Genomic DNA, 20,985 nt, shown 5'->3' with positions numbered 1-20,985 from the left:
CACGTCTTGGCTTAAAAATGTCAAGGGACACTAATTATTTTAGGTAATTATTATTTAATTATTATAATAATATTATGTGCTTATTATTATTGTATTTTTATTTACATTAATATTTCAGTTATTATATAAAGTTAATTATAGGGTAAAATATTGCATTTTTATAAAATGACTGCTGAATGTATTTCTGATGGGTTAAAATAATTAAATGGACCTGGCCACTTTTTCCGGCGACCGGTTTGTAATTATTATGCGAGACCATGACGTCACTTTAACTTTCAATTTAACTTTAAATTGAGTGCGTTACGTAGTTCACTCAATCCATGTCCCCCATGTAGTGAGTAGTAAATAGGGAAGGAGTGTGTGGTTTCGGAAACAGCAATGAAGTACGTTGCCTAGTGGTTTTCATCATTTGCGAATAAAATGCAGTGCGCATTTTGATGACGTGTGTGAACACACCCACATTTAGCCGCATGGTGGCTTCGGGCGTGGATGTTTTTAACTCTGCTAGCAGTTGTAGTTGTTTTAACATCATCGCTATTTATGTGTTGTTTTAACAGTGGCCCATGTGCCGTTTTACATGAAGACGTTCTATTATAGTCAATTGAAGTGGAAAATCTTATTCTGACGAAAAATATTTGACTCAGACTCTTACATGTCATGTCATGTTAGCATGTCATGCTAACAAGAGCAATGTACTGTGAAGAATAAATAATTTTATCGCCATAATACAATGGATCTGTTTGAAAAAGGCAAGGTCCTAAAAATATGTGCTCCAATGGTCCGATATTCAAAGTAAGTTAAATCGGTCTGTTTGTGAAAGTACAGTACATTCCAGAAGTGTGGTAACTGTGGCGATACGTTGACTCCATATTTACTTAATTGTAATCCACGCTGTAATATAATTTGTACCTGTAGGCTTGCATTCAGGTCTTTGGTGAGGAAGTACCACTGTGATGTATGCTTCACCCCAATGATCGTTGCCTCTGATTTCATACGATCTACTAAAGCCAGAGACAGTGAATTTACCACCAATCAACGTGAGTTTCTTTTTTGCAGTATACACTTAAATCGTTCTTGGAACTAACCTCTTGACACATTAAATGTTTAGTAACCGTAGTTACTGAAATAACACTCCAAATATTTTCAGAGGATCGCCCTCTGATCGTGCAGTTTGCTGCCAATGATGCCCAGACTCTGGCTGATGCAGCCTGTATTGTTGCACCTTTCTCAGATGGAGTTGACCTCAATTGTGGCTGTCCACAAAGGTATAACTTCTAATTATTACCAGTTTACCAGTATAGTTATTATGCTTTCTAATTGGAAGGTCTACTTTTTTGTGTGGTTCTTGTGTGACTGGGCAGAAGCTTGTGATGTAAAATAGTTCAGGTCCTGTACCACTCACACATGCTTTAGATAGTTTTAATGTAGTTGTGTTTTTTTTAGGTGGGCTATGTCATCTGGGTATGGTGCATGCCTCATCAACAAGCCTGAGCTTGTGAAAGACATGGTCACACATGTCAGAAACCAAGTCAACAATCCAAACTACACAGTGTCCATAAAAATAAGGTACAAAAGCAGAGAAAACAATGCAATGTTCTACAAGTGGTATCAAACGCTATAAACTGTCATTATATGTATATAAAGATAGTTTATATGTATATGAAGATAGTTGCTAAAATAAAATGATTAAAACTAAATAAATTCATCCACAGAATTCACAAGGACTTGCGTCGAACTGTGGATCTTTGCCAAAAAGCAGAATCGGCTGGTGTCTCGTGGATAACTGTCCATGGACGGACATCAGAGGAACGTCACCAGCCAGTTCATTACGATGCCATAAAAATTATCAAAGACAGCGTGTCTGTGCCAGTTATTGCCAATGGAGACGTAAAGTACCTCCACGATGTGCAGTCGACTTATCAGCTCACCGGGGTTGATGGTAAGTTAGTTGAATGCATTCCAATTATTTTTAAAACTGTTGTGCTTTATAACTTATCTCTTTTATTTTCTCTTTCTTCAAGGGGTGATGGTCGCTAGAGGACTGTTAGCTAATCCTGCTATGTTTGCTGGCTTTGAGGACACTCCTCTAAAGTGTATATGGGACTGGGTTGATATCTCTATAGAACAGGGCACTCCATTCACCTGTTTCCATCGCCATCTCATCTACATGATGGAGAGAGTCAGCTCCCAGCCAGAAAGAAAATTTTTTAATTCTTTATCCAGTACATCAGCTGTGATAGACTATCTTCAAAAGACATATGGACCTATCCACGATCTGGAAACATGAACATTTTAAAATTGTTTTAGCTTATTTTGCAGTAAAATATGGACTATTATTTATGTCTGTCAGTTTTACGTCATTTCTGTCAAATATATGCATTCATGTAAGTTCATGGTTTTTGAGTGTAAAATGTGTATGTGTGTATATATATATATATGTGTGTGTGTGTGTATATATATGTGCGTATATATATATACACACACATATATATGTATATATATACACACACACATATATATACACACACACACATATATATATATATGTATTTGTAAAACATCGACAGGACACTAAGAGAGTTCATCCAGAACTCCATAAAGGTGTGGAACACGACTCTGGAGGCCAACTCAAAGCCAATTGTGCAGGTGAGCATCAGATGTGGCATATGTCAAGGAGATGCCCTGTCCCCCCTCAGCCAGATCATCACAAAGAGTGACTGGGTACCAGTTCCAAAGTGGAACAACCATCAGCCACCTCCTCTACATGAATGACACCAAGCTGTATGCGAAGAACGAGCGTGACATTGACTCCCTGATTTACTAGGATCTACAGCAACAACATCGGGATGTCATTCGGACTAGATAAATGTGGGCGGATGACATCTAGAAGAAGAAAGGTGATCACAACTGACGGGGTTGAACAACCTCAAGGGAACATCACAGATGTGCAGGACAGCTACAAATACCTGGGGACCCCGCAGGCAAATGGTAACCATGAGGAGACACCTAGGAGGTCAGCCACAGCCAAATACCTACAGAGGTTAAGACAGGTCCTGAAACGTCAGCTGAATGGTAAGAATAAGATCCAGGCCATAAACACCTACGCCCTGCCAATAATCAGATACCCTGCTGACATAATACCCTGGCCACTGAAAGAGCTACAAACCACTGACATCAGGACAAGGAAGCTCCTCACCAAGCATGGAGGGTTTCACCCCAAGTCCAGCGTCCTGTGGTTGTACACGAAGCAAAAGGAAGGGGGCCGAGGACTAGTAAGTGTCTAAACTACGCTACCACCAACAAATTGAGGAAGTGGCTCATATCGAGAAAACATACCAGTGGCTGGAAAAGGTTGGACTGAAAGACAGCACAGAGGCACTACTCATGGCTACACAAGAACAGGCCCTGAACACCAGAGCAATAGAGGCCAGGGTCTACCATACCAGACAAGACCCCAGGTGTATGCTGTGTGCTCCAACAGATACCAGGAACCACATCAGAGATCTCTGTCCAGAAGAGCACAGTGCTAGGAACAGCTAAGATCCTGCGCAGAATCCTCAGACTCCCAGGATTCTGGTAGAGTACCCGAGTTTAATAACATGTGCTCTGGATGAATTGCAATGTTACCTTCAAAGTAAAATACCAATTTTAGTCAAAGTGCATTGTACAATATAGGCTCAGTGGTGAATTCAACCAATTACTGTTAATACTTTCACAATGTCGACGTAGCTGTGTAAAAAAAAAAAATCGCAATTTTACAAAACTGCGTCTTGTTAAAGCTCACTGCCTGTCCGTGAGAAATGTGCGCTCATTCTAGTAAGAAAAAACATCTTGAAATCGGTTTTATTTTGCAAAAACGGCGGAAAACGCGATTGGTCTCAAGCAGGAAGAGGCCGGAAGACGGAAACGTTTACCGGAAGTAAAGGTGCGCGCGGAAGGGTAAGAGTTCTCACATTTTTTTCACGAATTGTTGGTAAGTTACGGATTTATATGCATTGAGAATTTGATTCAAAGCATTATCTTTATTTAATGTTCTTAATGCGTCGTGCGGTTAAAAGTATTCTGAAACTACATTAGTTAAATATGTAGAATTCACAAGAATGTCTTAATATATTTGAAATATATTTTAGTCATGCTTCTGCGCTCTAACAGGTAAGAAACGCATAGATTATTTATCTAAGGAGGAACTAGAAGTTCTAATCGGCTGTGTGTGATTTGAGTTTCGAAATGTATAAAAGTATTGATTCGCTTGAGGCGTTGATTTACATCGAAGTGACATGTGAACACGTAAGAAGCTTATCATTTTTCAAGTGCTGCGGCATTTTATTGTCAACACGCTAAGAAACACTCCAACAGAGCTGTCACTATTTGATCTGTAACATTTCTGTTTCTGTCAGACCTGTTTGTTCATTTTTGGCAGCTTTGTTTGCAGCCATTTACCAAAGATGACGCTACAATGGACCGCTGTGGCCACTTTCCTCTATTTGGAGATTGGAGTTCTTGTCATTCTTTGTTTGCCTTTCATTTCAGCAAGAAGGTAAATGAAAGCAAGGATTAATGGAATAATGTGGCTTAGGCTTATACTGTTATCTAGATGGTTGTAACTGTTGGTTTGGTTATACCTGTCCACATGGGAATAGGTCAAAGGTTGGGGTTTACATCTCTGGGACTAGCCCTCATGAGATTGTTCTATCAGAACTTGTGATTATTTAACTAATTATTATTTGGATTGTTTGTGGTTGCAGATGGCGCAGTATTTTCCACCTGAGGATCTGGGGCAGTTTGGCACGGTTCTGGAATAAAGTGTTCCTCACCATGATTATAATACTTATTGTTCTTTTCCTTGGTATGTGTAGTCGGATTATCTTTCCATTCTGAGCATCCTGTAGCTACTTGGTGTTCACTTGGACTTTCACTGGTTCACTGAACACTGGGGACTAGTGAAGTGTTGCATTAGCCATGGAAATAAGTTAAACCTGAACGTTCCAGTGGGAAAGTGCCTAATGGGAATCTACACAGACCTAATGGAACAGTTTTGGCTTTTGGGGCATTTTCTCATCATATGTGTGTTTTGTTTTGGGTTTTTTTCCTTTAGATGCAATTCGTGAAGTCAGGAAATATTCAGTCAGAGATGCTGGAACAGCTGCTAAAATGCAGCCAAACATGTACGATCATCTACACATGAAACTTTTCAGAGCACAGAGGAACCTCTACATCTCCGGATTTGCTGTCTTTCTCTGGCTGTAAGAGTTTACATTCCAGCACTGACATCTCTGACGAACATGTGTTTTTTCCTTTGGCTGAAAAATTTCTTTAGCTCCCAGTGTTCTATTTTTGAAGGGTTATGAAGCGAGTGGTCACCTTGATTAACCAACTAGCAGCAGCGTCTGCCAGTACAGCTGCCTTTCAGGCACAAGCTGATGCCTCCAACAAGGCAGCTGAGAAGTACATGGAGGACAATGACCTGCTGAAAAAGGTAAGGTGATGATACTGGTGTTGAATCCAGATCCAGAACAGTCAATCATGTTGAGGAACTGCATTTAATATGCATTTGAGTGATGATGTGATTGAATGTGTTTTAGGCTCTGATGGAGGGAAAGGGTGATAAGGCCACTGCAGAAGGCATGGAGCTGTTGAGAGGAGAGGTAGAGAAACTGAAAGAACATGTGAAGCTCTCAGAAGATGGTTTGTATGAATTTCCACATGCACCTGTCATGAATGGTTTTAAATGCGGCATTAATAAGTGTGCATCCGTTCAGCCCTGAAAGCCTCCCATTCGGAGGCAGATGTCTTAAAGAAGCAGATGGACGGCATCGCCAGGGAGTACGACAGATTGCTGAGAGAACACCAGGAGCTGCAGGTGATGTTGCCTCTGAAACACTACAGAATAGTTACAACCTGTCACGTCATTTAAAACCTTAATGCAGTGATATCACAGGGGTCAGAGAAGTCATGTCACTGCACTAAATGATAAATAAATCAAAGCTGCTTTTTTCCTTCATCTCCATTCAACAGAGTGGAACCTGTTGTTTTAAATTATATAGGGCTTAAAATCTTTATACAGTGATCCCTCGTTTATCGCGGGAGTTGCATTCCAAAAATAACACGCGAAAAGTGAAATCCGTGAAGTAGTCAGCTTTATTTTTTTTTATTATTTTACAATGCAATACTGAACTATAGAATGAAACCAAAAATCAAAACCTGTTTTAAAGCCCAAAATTTGTTTAAAACAATAATTTTAATATAGTAATACAAGGTTGGAAACATTGTCACTCGCGTATTTCCCAGTCCCAGCTGTGCCTCTTCGTCCTGACTCCGCTCCGCTGGAGCGTCTGTTTCTACTGAAGGTGCAGGAGTCTTTCTCCGAGAGAAGAACATTGTTATGGGTAGTTGTTGGCGCTCTTTCTTTTTCTGAGCAAGAAGATTTTTATAAACGGATATGCCACCTTCGATTATATTTGAGAACTGCAATGAACGACTCGCAAAAAAAATCCGTGAAGCAGCGAAGCCGTGAAAGATGAAACGCGATATAGCGAGGGATCACTGTATAAGAAAGTAGTATGAAATGTTCTACGTATATTTCATTTTTTTTAAATGTTGAGATCATAACACTACATATACATGGCATTAGACCCTATCAAACAAATTATATTTCTGCCTTTTCAGAGTCTTCAAGATAGTGGAAATAAAAAGGAGGACTAATGAGCCTTAAATGCTTGAAGTATTTCCCAGCAAACGCAGCAACATGTGCCCAACCAGCATCAAACCTTTCTGTCCCTGCTTGTATCACAAGAGCACGGATGATGTGCAGTGATTGATGAAGGTGTCGAGGCTTGTTAATTTGAATAGATGCAATTTTAACTGTCTTAGCAGTCATCCCATGTGCATTCACATCACCTAATAGTGTCCAAAAATAAGGATGTTTTTTTTTTTTTTAGTGTTACTGGATTTTAAGCCGGACGGCTGAAAGTGAGCTTGTATCAGAATCTACTGATGATCACTGATGTAGCAAACAATACTGTGGTGAACAGCTGTGGATAACTGAATGAATGATATTTCTATCATCAGCACTTGTTTTTCCTCTTTTCATTTCTTACTTGATTTTGTTTAACTAGAAAATGTAAAAAGGATGGAAATTTCATCCCCACCCATGGTCTTATCTAAGGTTTAAATGGATGTTCACTTAATTTTGGTAATAAGAATTTTTCTTCTTTTGTATGTAGTTATATGAAAACAATATTGTTGCACCTTGCGTTTATATTCATTTTTGGGTTAGTGTGCATTGAATCATTAAGATAAAGGACTTTCTGTACATTACTACAGCTTTGGTATCTTTGGCATAAACATCTATGGCGTGTTTATTTCCTCCCTTTTATAGAAAAAGTGTTTTACTAAAAGTCGCTGCCAGTCGACAAAATATTGCACTTTTAAAAATCACTATATTTGTCTCAGTGGCATTTATTCGTTCACTGCATTTGATCAACAGGGGGCGACAGAGAAGCGTTACAGCCTTATTTGTGGCGCTGTTTCCTTTAAATTTTAGTTCACTAAAACTGAGCTAAAAGATTGTCATTTTTCGCTGTGAAATTCCAAAAACACTCTTTATTATAATCACATCACAGTTCTGGACAGAGACCAAATTGAAGTGCCTGTTTATTATGTAACTTCTTATGAATAAAGATATTTTTCTTTATGCCATGTCTCATGTAATGTATAACCCCTTTACAAATTGCCATCCACCTGTAATAGATCAGTTATTAAAGGTTTATTTTAATTTTACATGTAATATCTACTTAAACTTTTACAAAAATAATCCAAGAAAAATACTTACAATCTGTTTGCTTCTGTAACCAGTGAGTCTGACTGCCTTCTGCCCACCAAGTTTATTTGAAGTGCTGCTCTTGAGGCCACGTGCACCTAAGCCTGAATTTGACAAGAGCCGCAGCCTTCTGTAGGACACAGTCTGTGTGTGGGCAATGAGGTCTTATCCACATCATAAGGCTGTATTTGGCAGGCAAAAAAAGCTGCTTAGGATTAAAGAGAATTTTTAAAACCTGAGAACAGAACACCAATGCTCTGTTAATGGGTTTTGGCACAAGAATTGGTGTGCTTGAGAAAACGCAAAGGAAAAAGCTAACATGATCTAAAAACCGACCAAATGACACAAAAACAAGACTGACTGCACATGTGGCACTGGGGCCTAAACATCAGTAGTGCACAGTGTCTGCAGGTCACCTAAAGATGGGAGTAGCACATCTTGATTTTGCTGCAGTAAAACAAAAAGGTTGTCAGCTTGTGTTCAACAACACAATCAGATCGACAAAACAAAATTTAGCATCTCCTGTAAAGAATCAGAGCAGCATTGAGGATACAAACTGGCAAAGATCTCACAGAAACTGTCTCCATGAACACCCGTGGAAGGAGTCATCAGAGCGCACAAAACAACACAAATATGCTGCAAGATAACCAGATGTGACTTTGGCCTTAAATGAGTGGAAAGGCTTACATTCAGTTTGGAAAAATACGATGGAGAGTATTTAGATATCTGCAAATGATGTTACAAAATTTCTTTCTACTAGTAACAAGACAGGCAACACACACGCACAAACATGCACACACACACAGACACACACACACAATTTTGAGGTAAATGTTGAGTCAACGAGGCACGTTTCGAAACAACTGCCCATGCCCTTCGCAACAAACCATTTCCACAAGCCGCATTTGACTTTGACTGACGTACTAATGGGTCTCCCCTTTCTTCGTGTTTCAAGGCCACATCCTCTCAGCTGTTCAGTGACAGCAAGAAGGAAACAATCAGAGTGATAAAGGCCAACATGGCAGCTTTGAAAATGCTGGTTTTCTGAGTTTTGTGAGTCACATTTCCCATCCGATCTCATGTGCCAACATTAAAAGAAAATTATTCTTGCACTTTTCTAAATGAAAAAAAAAAAACACAGCAGATTAAATTTACAAACTCTTAAGATCCAGTGGTACAAATATAGACTTTCTACTTTCTAGAGGAGGATCAGTTAGTGTGTGATTCCCTGCAACTCTCATTTGTGTGTGCGTCTCCAAAGCGTTGCTCTGTATTGTGTGAATGCTGTCACAGTTGTGTCTCCCTGTCTGTGCTGTTGTCGGAGGTCTGTTGTGAATGATCCAAGTTAGAAATCACAAAATCGTCCTTCCTGAGCGCCTCCAGCTCTGCGCCTCTGTTGGCCAGAGCTCCATGAATTCCGTTCCTCTCCTCCTTCTTTAACTGATGACTGAGCAGAATGAAACCTGGGATGCAAATGATGAAGGAGATGGTCCGCAGGCTGAGGGTCAGACCCAGATATGCCACCCTAGCAGTGGAAGACGAGAATAAATGATTGATATTAGTCAGAATCAGCAATTTTAGGATCCCAAAAGAACTCCAACAGGCAGCTATATTATGAGCTGTGCTACAACCTGTACGCTGTTGTGTTGTAGATCCTACAAGCTCCAATGCCCCCACACCTCTTTTGACCCCATTTTAGACACGTGGTGTCGATGATCGCTCCAAAGTAGATAGGCGCTGGGATCCCTGCTGTGTCCCAATACATAACCACCAAATGATTTTCTCCCAAAATGAAACATGACAGAATCTGCTTAAATGATCAGAAACATGCTTTAGAATTACAAGATACGCTCACCAAGAGTGCGAGTTGCTAGAGCATGGAAACCCAGTGCCAAAGATTTCAACTGTGGTTTGATGCACCTGCGTGTAGAAAAACAAAAGGTCTTTTTTTCAGGTAAATTCAAATTAAAAACAGTTATAGTTCACTGAACTCTGCAACATCCTTTGTGCTAACTTTAAAATGGGAATGTGTTGGCTAGAGCTCCCGCAATGCACATGATTAACAAGAGGTGCCTGTGGCTGCACACAAGTGCCAGTGTAGAAAGTTCATCCCTTTGTGTTCACCACGCTTGGCTGCAATTGTTGATCTCCGGATCATAGACCAGGTCCTTCTTTCTTCCTAAATTCAATGAATCACTAAAACATTTTATTTTTGCAAGTACTAACCTTGGACTAAAATAGGGCTGTTCTTTAATTAGGCATTTTAGAAAGTAAATTATCTCATACTTACGTAAAACTAATATTGTCAAATGTTCATTCACACTGTAACCCCTGACCTCATTCTGTTCTTATACAGAGCTTAAAAGAGACAGTAGCTGGCCTGTTTTAGTGGGTGCAGTGCATTCCCGCAGGAGCATCTGACATGGCTTTAGGAGATCTCGCACATGCGCTCATGAGTTTATCGTCACACTTAATGTATTCATGCACGCAGATCATTTGTAACACTATCAAATTAACTGCAGATAGTGTGTTATGAGAGTATATGTATCAGTATATAAAATAGAGGAAAATAAAATGAGTGGTGCAAAGGCACACTTTGTGGATGTAGGTCTACTGTCACAATCTTCAAATATTAAACATTACTTTCTTTTAGAGTACAATAACCTATTATCCCTTGCTCGTTTGCTGTGGTGATAGACAGGCTGGCTGATGAGGTCAGACAGGACTCTCCACCGATTGTAACATTGGGATCTGTGGTGAAAGCAGGGGGAGGTGGAGGAAAATATGGTCAGGTGACCTGGAAAGGAGAGCATTGAAGGAAGACAGAATACATGTGTGAAGGAGAGGATGGGATTGATAAAAGAGAATGAAGCTGAAGGCAGAATGAAGGCAAAGGTGCACAAGCTGGTGAGACCAGAGCTGCCGTCTGCTCTAAAGACACTGGCAAGCAAAGCTGGAGGTGGCAGAGACGAAGATGTTGAGGTTCTCTTTGGTAGGAATGAGTACATGAAAAGGACAGCTCATGTTTGACGCTGTGCAGACATTTGAAGACGATCATTTTATTCAATATTTTTGAAACAATTGTTAATGTGACCTGATGAGGATCATGTAGCCTGGTGTTCCTCCAAGGGAGATGATGAAGGACGTGATGACTGAGAGAGCCAGGAAGTAGGGGAACATCCTGTCACAGTCGTCAGTGTGATGGCACTGACCTGTGCTGGCCGTAAAGTTGCCAGCAGCACCGATGCAGCTACAGTTAGAGAATACCTTGGAGACATGGTGGGGCACAGACAAATCAGACAAAAGGATAAAGATGCATGCAAACAAATGATTCAGTTCAGTCTTTATTTCCAGGACACAATAGTGGGAACTCACAGTGTTTTTTCCTGAGCCTGCAGAGCTGGTGCAGCCAGCGAGACAGGGGGAAACATAAGTGATGCCGTTGTCTCCACAGATGGGGTCCCAGTCACTCGCTGAGCAGAAGCAGTCTGAGTTACAGCCCGTGAACACCGAGTGTTTGTCATATGATATTGTTTCCACGCTGGAATGGAGCGAGCAAAGTATGAATTACTGTCATCAATTCATAATCATAATTTTCAGAGCTGCAGCATCAAGTTAGTGATGTAAAAATTGCAGCCTTTCATTTAAAATGATACAGTTGAGCGTTGTGTGACAGGATTTATGAAAGGTAATTCTTTTCTATACTATTGGGGCCTTAGTCCAAAACAGAACTCCCTGTAAAACTCCCTGTAAAGGTATAGAATGTATAGGTCACAGAGCTCCCCGGGATGGCTCACCTGTTGTATGAAACTGTCACCCCTGCTACCTTAGCATTGTCACAGCTCATTGCAAAGAAGATGAGTGACAGGAAGTAACCGATTAAGGATGTTCCAAAAGCAAACTTTGCTGCCTCCATTATGTTCAGTTTCATCTTCTTCATCAGGAGACCTCCAGAAAATATTCCCAGTGCCACAGCGGGAATGTTGATCACACCTCACGTGGAGAGAACAGAGGGCCTTGTAATTGATATTACACCAGCTGCTTTTAAGCCTTTATTTGACGTCACTGTGCAGAGATAATCTTTTATCTGCTGCATGTCATTAGTGCTGTGCGCTGATAGTAGATTCTCTTTTAAATGCAGCCAGCTTTGTGGGAGCCTGTATGTCTCTTGATGAGATCACATGCAAGCGGCTGCTTTTATCTCTTCAACTTCAAAAGATATTTCATTCAATATTCAGTTTTATTCACTAACAGTCAGTCACTGCCAATCCAGTACCTCCACTGTCACTGCTGCAGAAGCCTTTTCTTATTCAGGACAGAAATAACCTGCTCAGCTATAAACAAGCTTATCAGCATTATCAGCTAGAATTAATGGAGATGTATGTAAGTGTTTTTCTTACTTACACTAATTAAATGACTTAATTTGACCCAGAGCAGAAAAGCCTTTACTGCATATGTTATGGCCTGAGTTTCACAGGCGGGATGAACAATTAGTCTGACAAAGAAATGATATTTATGGCTCTTTAAACATACCCATCAGAAAATTGGCCTTCGAGGCCGACTGTCTGAAGTGCTGCTCAATGTACTTGGGCTTGTAGGTAACCATGCCGATAAGAGAGTTCAGCTGGATGATGGTCACACACAAGTAGATCAGATACACTTGGTGACCCAGCAGAGTCCTCAGGGTTGGAAGGAACTCTGAAGAAAGAGGCGTATTGTGAAGCTTCTGTGACCACACAGCAGACATCCATCCATCCACCCACCCATCCACTCATCCATTTTTCCATCCATCTACTCATCAATACATCCATTGGTCCATCCATCCACCCATCCATCCTCCCACCTTTGGCCATCTCAATGAAACTACTGTCTTCTTCAGGATAATTGTGCTTCAGCAGAGGTGTCTCTTTTCTTTTCTCCTCAGCTGTGCTCTTCTCTGGGTCCTTCAGCAAAGAACGAGGCAGGAACCAAAATGGGATGGCAGACAGCAGGGTAATGACCCCAGCTATGAGGTAACCTAGCCACCATGCCCCCACCCATCGAGCATCTGCAGGGGTGATGGTGATGCTGTCTACATTGGAGGAACAGGTTCGTGTAAGTGCAGGTGTGTTCTCAGCTTCATTAAAACAGGATTAAACAGAGATTTGGAGGATGTCAGTATGAGTCTCTTGCAGGAAAACATGTTTATGATTGAGGCAGTGCACTCAACTATAGTGTACTAGACTTTGTTTTTGTTCTCATATTTTTACTTTGTTATCTTTGATCTCCCAGTGCTGCACTCTATTGGATTATTCCTTATCTGTCTGTGTCCTGCATTCATCCCACTGCAGCGCCTTCATTAGCCAATTGATGCTAATCTCATACAGCTGTGCTGAGTCCTCTAAATATTCTGCTTCAGGTAACATCTTGCACCGGGTTTATGAAAGGCACACGAATATTTGAAAACCAGCCAACATATCACTGTGATTAAAACATAGATTTTGTGATTGACAAGATAGAAAACACAGTCCAAGTTTCATTTAATTGATAATGAATAGATCCTTGTAAACGACAGCAGCTCCCATTTTCTCCTCCATCTCCACCTTTAAAAATAGGCAACAAAGACTCCTCAAACACATTCTACTAGTGAACACGACACAGTGATATCATTCACAACAGCTAATGGCTGGATAAAGCATCAAATAATAGAATTCATTTCAGCATCTAGTATTCAAATATGTTTGTAAGAATCGTGTTTAAACGTACCCATTGACACAAATCCAATGTCCACATAGATTTTGGCACAAAGGGAGCCCAACAGGTAGCCAAAAACAGGGCCAACCACTGAAATGGTCTGCACACAGCCTATGTTTGAATAATCCAAAGTGAAGGATAATAATTTCAGTTTTATTCTCATGAGAAAATGGGGATAACATTATGCATGAATGTAATCTCCACATTGGGACAGTAATGAGCTATATGACTTCTCTGTCATGATTTTGTTTTTACTCTATGCAGTTTTGCCGGCAGTCATGCAGTCATAATGTGCTGTTATTGGTACATTATTGTTTTAGAAAATAACAATTGCTTGAATATTAATGTCTTCCTCAGTAAGAGAGTTTTCTTACCAACATACAGTGCTGCATTTTCCTCAGTAGCAAAATCATCAATATAAGAGATGCCGAGTGGCTGAACAGGCGTCTCTCCGATTCCTCGCAAAACATTTCCCAACAGCACATAAATCCACATGGACAAGTTGGACTCTCCTTCACAGCCTGAGAAACAGTGTGATTCTGTAAATTTTGTTCCTTTCTGTGTGTACGTGATGGCTTTATCTAATCTCTCACCTCTGACTCGCCCATCAGGCAGTTTTCCACTTTGGGTCAAGTCTGCTGGTGAACCCACTGGACAAGGAGCTTGGTTCTGTGTCGAGTTCTCCCCCCGCCGCACAGATGTTTCAAATTCATAACTGTACACAAAATAGAACAGTCATTCCAAATATACTCATCCTCCTCCTCCTAGAATTAGATGATGCCAAAATGAAATGACATATACATGTTACTCACCGCCCAGTAATGAAGTGAGGCAGAGCAATGATGAAGGTGCCGATGGACATCAGCACACAACCTACTCCAATGATCTTAGGCCGATGCAGCTTGGCTCCAAAGTAACTGACAAACGCAATCACCAACAGATTTCCTAGGAAAAAAACATAAGCACAAACACTTTAAGATGTTCAGAGATTCATTTTAAAGCTAATGTTAAACATTTCTCTTTTGTGGTTTTGTGTATCCTACAACACTGTTACAAACATAATAACTGTCTTAGAAGTATTATAAAAAGCTAGACGGTAGTAACTTAGTTGGTTTTCTATTGTTTCTGAAAAAGGAAAAGTTGAAACTTGGTATATATATCCCGAGAAGGGATATATGAAGGGTTAAAGACAATTACTCGTACTATAATTCACTGGAAAATGTATCAACAAAATATAAAATAAAACATAATAATGATAAATAAAAATACATACCTATATAGAGGTCAGGATATGTAAATATGGTTGTTATGTACAGCTCTAATTAAAAAGGCAAAGAATGTTATGTTCGCGATGAGGTAAATATGAATATACTTATAATATATAATATAAAAGCCTTGAGCCATTATTTGAGATATGATAATATATCACGGCTAATTCATGTTATTACGTGTATTTTCGTAAAAGATTACAACAGCTACTTTTTCAATCTTTTCAATCTCTTGTTGATTCTGGTATTATTCCGTCTTGCTTTTCTTTCCTTGTCAGGTGCGATTTCTTTATCAAAGTTACCCTGGCAACGAAACATCCTGTTGCCTAGGCCACACGAGACTTGAGAGGTGGTGAGATGAAGGCTAATCAGCTCTGAGGGTGTTCTGAAGATCTCGTCGTCACATTTTCCCCACAGTTGAATTACAGCAGGTTGCACATGCAGCCTTGTTATTGAGAAAAAGGTTATTTTCTTTTAAACTGTGGGCCCCTAATAACAACCGAGTAATAAAGACTGATGAGTGTGAGGAAATCTAGTTCGACTCACACTTCTATGGGGGGCTTTTCTATTATTTACACCCTGCAAGAAACCCTTTAAGTGTTATCTAGATTCAAATAGTTAACGGAGCTATTTTGCCATAACTGTACTAAAAGCTACTTCCAGTGAACAGCGCACTAACATGGTTTAATTAGTACCAAATTTAATTTAAAACTACATACCTGATTGTGACATGGGGTGCTTTCAGGTGAACTTGCACTTGTGAACAAAGCAAATGTGTATTAACAGAAGTGCATTCGCTTTGTTCACAAGTGCAAATTGACCTGAAAACACCCCATGTCAGCCCATCAGGCCTTTGCAACCAGTTCTTGCTTCCTATGAATAAATATCCCAATCACTCACCCCACTTAATAAAAACACACATAAACACATAAAAACACATCACATATGAGCTCAAACATTTTTAGCAACAGCTGAAGGGTTTGTGAGTTGGTAGCTGATTTACCATGAGAGCTATTAAAGCCACGGTTATCATGGTTTGGAGATGAGATTAAATGAATGGTGTGAAGAAAATTTTAGGATTTCTAGAGTCCTGTTGTCTCCAGCATAAAGGCAGCTTAGGGCCTGCTATGTCCTGCTAGACACTGACTCAAGTGTGTGTACACACAGACACATCTGATCTGCTCTATTTGGAATTCTGCTGAAATCTATATCTGTAAGTTGAATACTTCTTTGACTCATTCATCTCTCTTCATCATTGATTAAAAGAGAAGGAAGACCAGAATACAGGAACCACAAAAAGATTTAAAAAAAGTGATGAGCAGGTCTACTCACCTATCTCAAAGCTTCCGTCAATGACACCTATTAGGTAACTGGGGATGTCGAAGCGCCTCTCCAGCTGAGTTATTGTGCTCTTCATGTAGCTCCCAGACAGCGCCTTGGCAAAATAGGCAAAGGACAAAGCCACCAGAAACATCTGGGAGAAGATGGAAAAAATGTAAAACAAATGTAATGATTTTACTGTAACTATGCAGAGAAACATTTAAACTGGCAACAACTGAGAGCCACAATTCTTCTGTTCACCACTGAGTTATTGAATCTAATTAAAAACATATTTTTGGTGTGGATAAATAAGGCTTTGTTGGAAATATCAGAAATCAGTAGAAAATGTCTCAAAATATATTTCATTTGTCACTATTTCACTATAATGCCACATAGCAAATATGTAAGTAAATAAAAACCCTCACTCTATTGGCCTCAGTGTTTTCTTTTTAATCTTGCTTTTGATAAAATATTTGATAAATCATTTTATCTCTGGATACTTGATGCAAAGGGATGATAAAATGAGAAAAAAATATAAAAGAACATATTAGAATTATCTGGAGGTCTGTGCAGGTACTGTCTCTGGAGGTACTGGTTGCTTTTATCAGATTGATTTATCTTATTTAAGTGCACACAACAGTTTCACTACTTCATAACACTGCTTTATTAGTAAATGTATTAATTTTTATCAAGAAATATGGTCATAACAAGTTAAATGTAATAGTTTTTCTTAAGATACCTTTAGATTTAGAAAAAACAAACTTTGAAACAAGCTTCATTTACTGTTGTTTAAAATGACACCACCAGTTAAGAAATCACTTCCTCTACAGTCACATGATCATCATATGATCACCAGATTTTTTTTTCCCATGTGTCACTCTGGGAGTCACTACATTAATGCAAGAATGGAGCCAAGTAGAGTTTAGGTGTTTCTGCATTCATCATTGTGCAAATTTATTCCATAAAAATAAATCCTTTGTGATGAAAGTGAATATTAAAGTTGCCACGGTGATGAGGCACATGACCCCAGGATGGAGACTTGTGTTCTACCCAACCCTGTCGACAGCATCTTTGCCCCTCCTCACTTAAATTGCATAGGGGGTAATATGCTCTATGACTTTCCTTCTGTTGTTAATTGTTTTCCACAACTTGCTTCAGTTCTGTTCATCTGCATGTGATACGTGCAACATTACACAAAGACTCTTTTTTCCAAAGACTCAGAAGTGTGTAATTGATTGAAAGGTTGCAGCTAAAATCAGCCCAAACATGGCGCCCTGGGATTCTGGTGCATTTCAGCAACATGTGAGAGAGAAACTGTTCTGAATCAGAAAACAAAGCCAGTTCAGCATTCCCTGGAGCGATTTCTTTGAACCAGGGGTGACAGAGCAGACCTAAACATGTTCTCTGTTGGAACGTGTTGTGGCTGCGTCACCCTAGACTGTCAAAGAAAATTCTTAAGACAACTTTTTAAATGACAATTTTGCTGACAACAAAAGTAACATAGATGTCATTCATTTCTTAGGATTTCCCTTGTTCAGTCATAATATTTGTAATGACAAGAGAATTTTTTAAATGGATGTCTGAGATCATTTTAAAAGGTTAAGAAATGAAGGAGAATAACAGAGAGAAGTATTTAATCAGAGAATACTTCCCTCTGTTATTCAGTATTGAATGGATTTTTCTTGTATTGCTAACTTCTAAAAAACAAAGTCAAAGGTTTTTTTTCCCACCAAAAGGGTATATAGAGGGATAGAAACATTTTAATGGTGTGACATTATTCATGGTTTTAAGTGTGAGCATTACAGTGAAAAGGGTGCATCAATTATTTTAATTTGATTAAATTGGGTTCAGCTGACATTAACAAAGTTAAATGGGAAAATTGTGGGTCACAGTGAACATAAGTACTGTAGATCCTAACACAGGGACAAATCATCTGACCTTTGCTCACGAGTTGTTTCCGGGAAAATAAAAGCATAATAGCCTCTGAAGCCTCTGACATTTATGCACATATAGAAAGTGTTCATGTCTGAGGAGGTTAAGATTAATGTAGGGCATTACAGAAGACCTTAACGAAGTGGTACATTTAAACAGCAACATATCTAAAGCGCCAAACATGCACATATCTGATTGTGAGTAAAGCTCTTTGCTGTGGTCTCCTTATTAATCTCCCCTGTATTTACATTGCCCAAAATGTGTCACACTTTTTAATTTGCAAATGTCAGCAAAATGGCACACAATGCTCTCTGTGCTCACACGTTGTCATAAATATAAAGGTGGAACAGCAGAAAGGGTTTGAGCCGAAATGGCCCATGCATGGGAACCAAACAACTGAGAAGAATGAGATGTGAGAAGAATTAAAAGTATGTCTGGTCTCCAGTCTGTATTATTATAAGCTGCTTGAACTCCATTGTCTTACAACACTTTCATGTGAAGAAAAGCAACAGGGCGTGAGATATCAAGACCTCTGAGCTAAACATTCTTTCAGAAATTAAGTAACTTTCATGTTTTTTTACTTTAAACTATGTGAACAGTTTATTTTAAGTTTGAGAGTGGGTGAAACAGAAACCTGTTTATAACATCATGGTTTGTCATGTTTAATTAATATTTTGATGTCAATAGCTAATTAATATAGCGTTGAGTTCTTGAACGATGCATGGTAATTCATTGGAACATTAATCCCTGATTTAGCTTGTGTTTACTTTTCCCGGAAAACCTGTTCCAAGATGAAAAGTGGAGGTAAAGTGACATAAATAACATTTTAATTACATAAACAACATTTTCAGTTGAGATTACGACTGAGGCATGCATGTGATCCTCTCTGCATGTGTCCAAACTCCCAGAATTTAAGTACTATTTAATTATTATATTACTGTTCATGATAATATCAACATCAGGTTAGTTATGTTCTCCCTTCTGGTCACTTTATGTCACTTTGTATATATTCCACCTCCATCACCTGCCTCAGTACACTGATATTCCACATCTGCGTCTGACTTCTCCACCCCTTCCCTTCTGTATAAAAGTCTATGATGGGGTTTCCTGGTATGAAATCATTTTAGTTACCCCAGCAATGATGTGAATGTGCTGGAAGGTGTTTTTGATCACACCGCGGTGAGGTTTTGTCTCATCCTGTCTTATTTTCAAACGTAACTCTCCTCTCAACTCAGGCCAATCACTCTTCCCTCATGCGTCACCTGCCTGATTGTCCTCGATGATTCCTGATTGTTTCCACCTGTTCCTCTTTTTTCTCAGGTGTACATATAGTCTCTGTCTCCCTTGTCCTGTGCTGGTGTGTGTTGTCCTGCTGTGCACTCCAGCATGGCCTTGCTTAAACAACAGCTGAGACTGTTCACTCTGGAGTTTTCTAATGCCTTTTTGCCTCAAGAGTCAATTTTGTTTGCATCCAAACCTGGTCTGGCATTTGTTTTGAATTGCTCTTTGAGATTTACATTAATTGTGATCCTAAGAAGTTTTAAAAGCAGGCAGACCATCCTTTGACTAAAAACTTGCTTTAACTTGACTCATTTAGGCTGATAAATCTAAATGTGGGGTAGGACACTTTCACATGCCTTGTTTTAATGCAAATGGTTATGAGGACAGGATCATTCTTGCCAACAAAAATTGTTACTTGGGCCTGTAGTCAGTGGTCCGTCTCCACACAGAGAAGAATGGGCACATAATTGTATGGTTTGTGTACCTTCAGGCTGGTGCAAGGACTGGAGCGTGGCTCTCTGGCTGTGGCATCACTGCGTCCATTCCACTGCATGCATTCTTGCTTAGCAGCCATCTTCCAGAAGTGTCTTTGTTTGTTTTCAACCAAAGAGCCTCCCACACAATTCAATTTCTTGGTACTGACGCGATCAACCCTGAAAATAGATAATTCAAGCATGTGACCCACTTCCTGTCCTCCAAATAACAACATAAGAGAAATTTGCGCTTTGCATGCAAACAACAAAATATGTGTTGTTTCATTTCCAAGATATCTTTGGGTTTTAATCCCAAATGAAGTCACAGGTGACACACACACTTTTCCAGAACAGGGGGCTTTTTATTCCTCATTATTTTATTATATTTTGAGCTGCCATATCAGAACCTCTGAGCTAAACATTCCCACATATCACAGCTACAGTTTATTGTGCTGCTCAACCATGTGATCGTATAAAATGAGGCAGAAACCTGGCTTGTTAAGTGTGGTGGAAGCATGTAATGTTAGAAGGAAAGTGGAAGCTGACTCTAAAGCTTTACAGTTTACTTTCTTCCTGTCTGATTTTCTCTTATTTCACAAATTGAATCCAATGTGTAAGAGCACATATATTCAGCTTCAATTCAACAAATAAACTTTTGTCAGAGGTGATTGTGACCCAAACTGATTTTACTTCTGCCTCATTTTTCCATCCCCCATTGATATTTTATCCATAATTCCTCATGCTGACCTTGTAACTTGATATAATGCCATTTCCTCATCCCCTCTATCCATTTCCAGTAGTCATGTGAAGCCCTCAATGGAGCTGCCGCGTGGGACCAGTTAGTGTTTGGTACAATAAAGAGCATTGTCACAGGTTCGCAGGTTGCATGATCACAACTATATTTTTCTGTGATGACGAATAGAGCAGAGGTTTAGGTTTAAGCCCCAGGTTTGACCTACTTTGAGGGAATTAGACTCGTAGCGGCTTAAGATGAGAATGGAGCAGCATTTCACCAAACCACTGCATTTTCTTACTTGGAAAGTTTGAGCTCGCTAGATCTGTTTAAACAGCAAGGAAATAAATAGACTATCCTCACTTTTTTTGTCTATGATGATGCAACAGCTTTACCTTCAGTGGGTTCACACCCTCTTACACTTTT

At 39.5% G+C, this 20,985-nt stretch overlaps 3 protein-coding genes across 9 annotated transcripts in view; 2 read left to right on the top strand and 1 right to left on the bottom strand.

Moving 5' to 3' along the window:
• The first annotated feature begins 448 nt into the window (after nt 1-448).
• dus4l (dihydrouridine synthase 4-like (S. cerevisiae)) lies at nt 449-2,388 on the top strand. The gene is made up of 6 exons (XM_057049530.1): nt 449-792; nt 916-1,037; nt 1,148-1,265; nt 1,444-1,566; nt 1,713-1,939; nt 2,022-2,388. The coding sequence occupies exons 1-6, from the start codon at nt 731-733 to the stop codon at nt 2,285-2,287; spliced, it is 918 nt and encodes a 305-aa protein (XP_056905510.1). The 5' UTR covers nt 449-730; the 3' UTR covers nt 2,288-2,388.
• A 463-nt stretch (nt 2,389-2,851) lies between these two features.
• On the top strand, nt 2,852-7,693 carry bcap29 (B cell receptor associated protein 29). Of its 5 annotated transcripts, none has more exons than XM_057049535.1 (9): nt 2,852-3,576; nt 3,887-3,939; nt 4,433-4,537; nt 4,746-4,846; nt 5,096-5,243; nt 5,341-5,476; nt 5,583-5,685; nt 5,760-5,860; nt 6,667-7,693. In XM_057049535.1, the coding sequence occupies exons 3-9, from the start codon at nt 4,446-4,448 to the stop codon at nt 6,700-6,702; spliced, it is 717 nt and encodes a 238-aa protein (XP_056905515.1). In that variant the 5' UTR covers nt 2,852-3,576; nt 3,887-3,939; nt 4,433-4,445; the 3' UTR covers nt 6,703-7,693. The 5 variants fall into 5 exon arrangements, with proteins under 5 accessions (XP_056905515.1, XP_056905514.1, XP_056905513.1 ...); XM_057049534.1 differs by having other exon boundaries at nt 3,884-3,939; XM_057049533.1 differs by having other exon boundaries at nt 2,852-3,939.
• A 57-nt stretch (nt 7,694-7,750) lies between these two features.
• The window catches only part of LOC130534891 (solute carrier organic anion transporter family member 1C1-like), a 14,881-nt gene continuing 1,646 nt past the window's right edge, over nt 7,751-20,985 (bottom strand). For 2 of the 3 annotated variants that reach the window (XM_057049528.1, XM_057049527.1), the window contains 14 exons: nt 19,838-20,006; nt 16,153-16,294; nt 14,365-14,497; nt 14,146-14,267; nt 13,927-14,073; nt 13,565-13,663; nt 12,663-12,890; nt 12,353-12,517; nt 11,617-11,812; nt 11,195-11,360; nt 10,914-11,086; nt 9,675-9,739; nt 9,451-9,568; nt 7,751-9,344 (listed from right to left, as the gene is read on the bottom strand). In XM_057049528.1, the coding sequence (XP_056905508.1) occupies nt 9,107-9,344; nt 9,451-9,568; nt 9,675-9,739; nt 10,914-11,086; nt 11,195-11,360; nt 11,617-11,812; nt 12,353-12,517; nt 12,663-12,890; nt 13,565-13,663; nt 13,927-14,073; nt 14,146-14,267; nt 14,365-14,497; nt 16,153-16,294; nt 19,838-19,927 (2,082 nt within the window). In that variant the 5' untranslated portion in view covers nt 19,928-20,006 and the 3' untranslated portion in view covers nt 7,751-9,106. Of the gene's footprint in view, nt 9,345-9,450; nt 9,569-9,674; nt 9,740-10,913; nt 11,087-11,194; nt 11,361-11,616; nt 11,813-12,352; nt 12,518-12,662; nt 12,891-13,564; nt 13,664-13,926; nt 14,074-14,145; nt 14,268-14,364; nt 14,498-15,539; nt 16,088-16,152; nt 16,295-19,837; nt 20,007-20,985 lie in introns of those variants that run through there. The other variant, XM_057049529.1, reaches the window with a different exon arrangement.

This window comes from Takifugu flavidus, chromosome 12 (assembly GCF_003711565.1).
Source record: "Takifugu flavidus isolate HTHZ2018 chromosome 12, ASM371156v2, whole genome shotgun sequence".
Lineage (NCBI taxonomy): Eukaryota > Metazoa > Chordata > Actinopteri > Tetraodontiformes > Tetraodontidae > Takifugu > Takifugu flavidus.
This window is presented reverse-complemented; position numbering and strand designations above follow the sequence as displayed.

Excerpts from the sequence above, each read along its gene's own strand:
- dus4l (XM_057049530.1), top strand. The coding sequence starts at position 731 with ATGGATCTGTTTGAAAAAGGCAAGGTCCTAAAAATATGTGCTCCAATG. Across the intron at positions 1,038-1,147 it reads TGAATTTACCACCAATCAAC|AGGATCGCCCTCTGATCGTG; the intron begins GTGAGTTTCTTT and ends AAATATTTTCAG. Across the intron at positions 1,266-1,443 it reads AATTGTGGCTGTCCACAAAG|GTGGGCTATGTCATCTGGGT; the intron begins GTATAACTTCTA and ends TGTTTTTTTTAG.
- bcap29 (XM_057049531.1), top strand. The coding sequence starts at position 4,133 with ATGCTTCTGCGCTCTAACAG. Across the intron at positions 5,244-5,340 it reads TTTGCTGTCTTTCTCTGGCT|GGTTATGAAGCGAGTGGTCA; the intron begins GTAAGAGTTTAC and ends CTATTTTTGAAG. Across the intron at positions 5,686-5,759 it reads TGTGAAGCTCTCAGAAGATG|CCCTGAAAGCCTCCCATTCG; the intron begins GTTTGTATGAAT and ends GCATCCGTTCAG.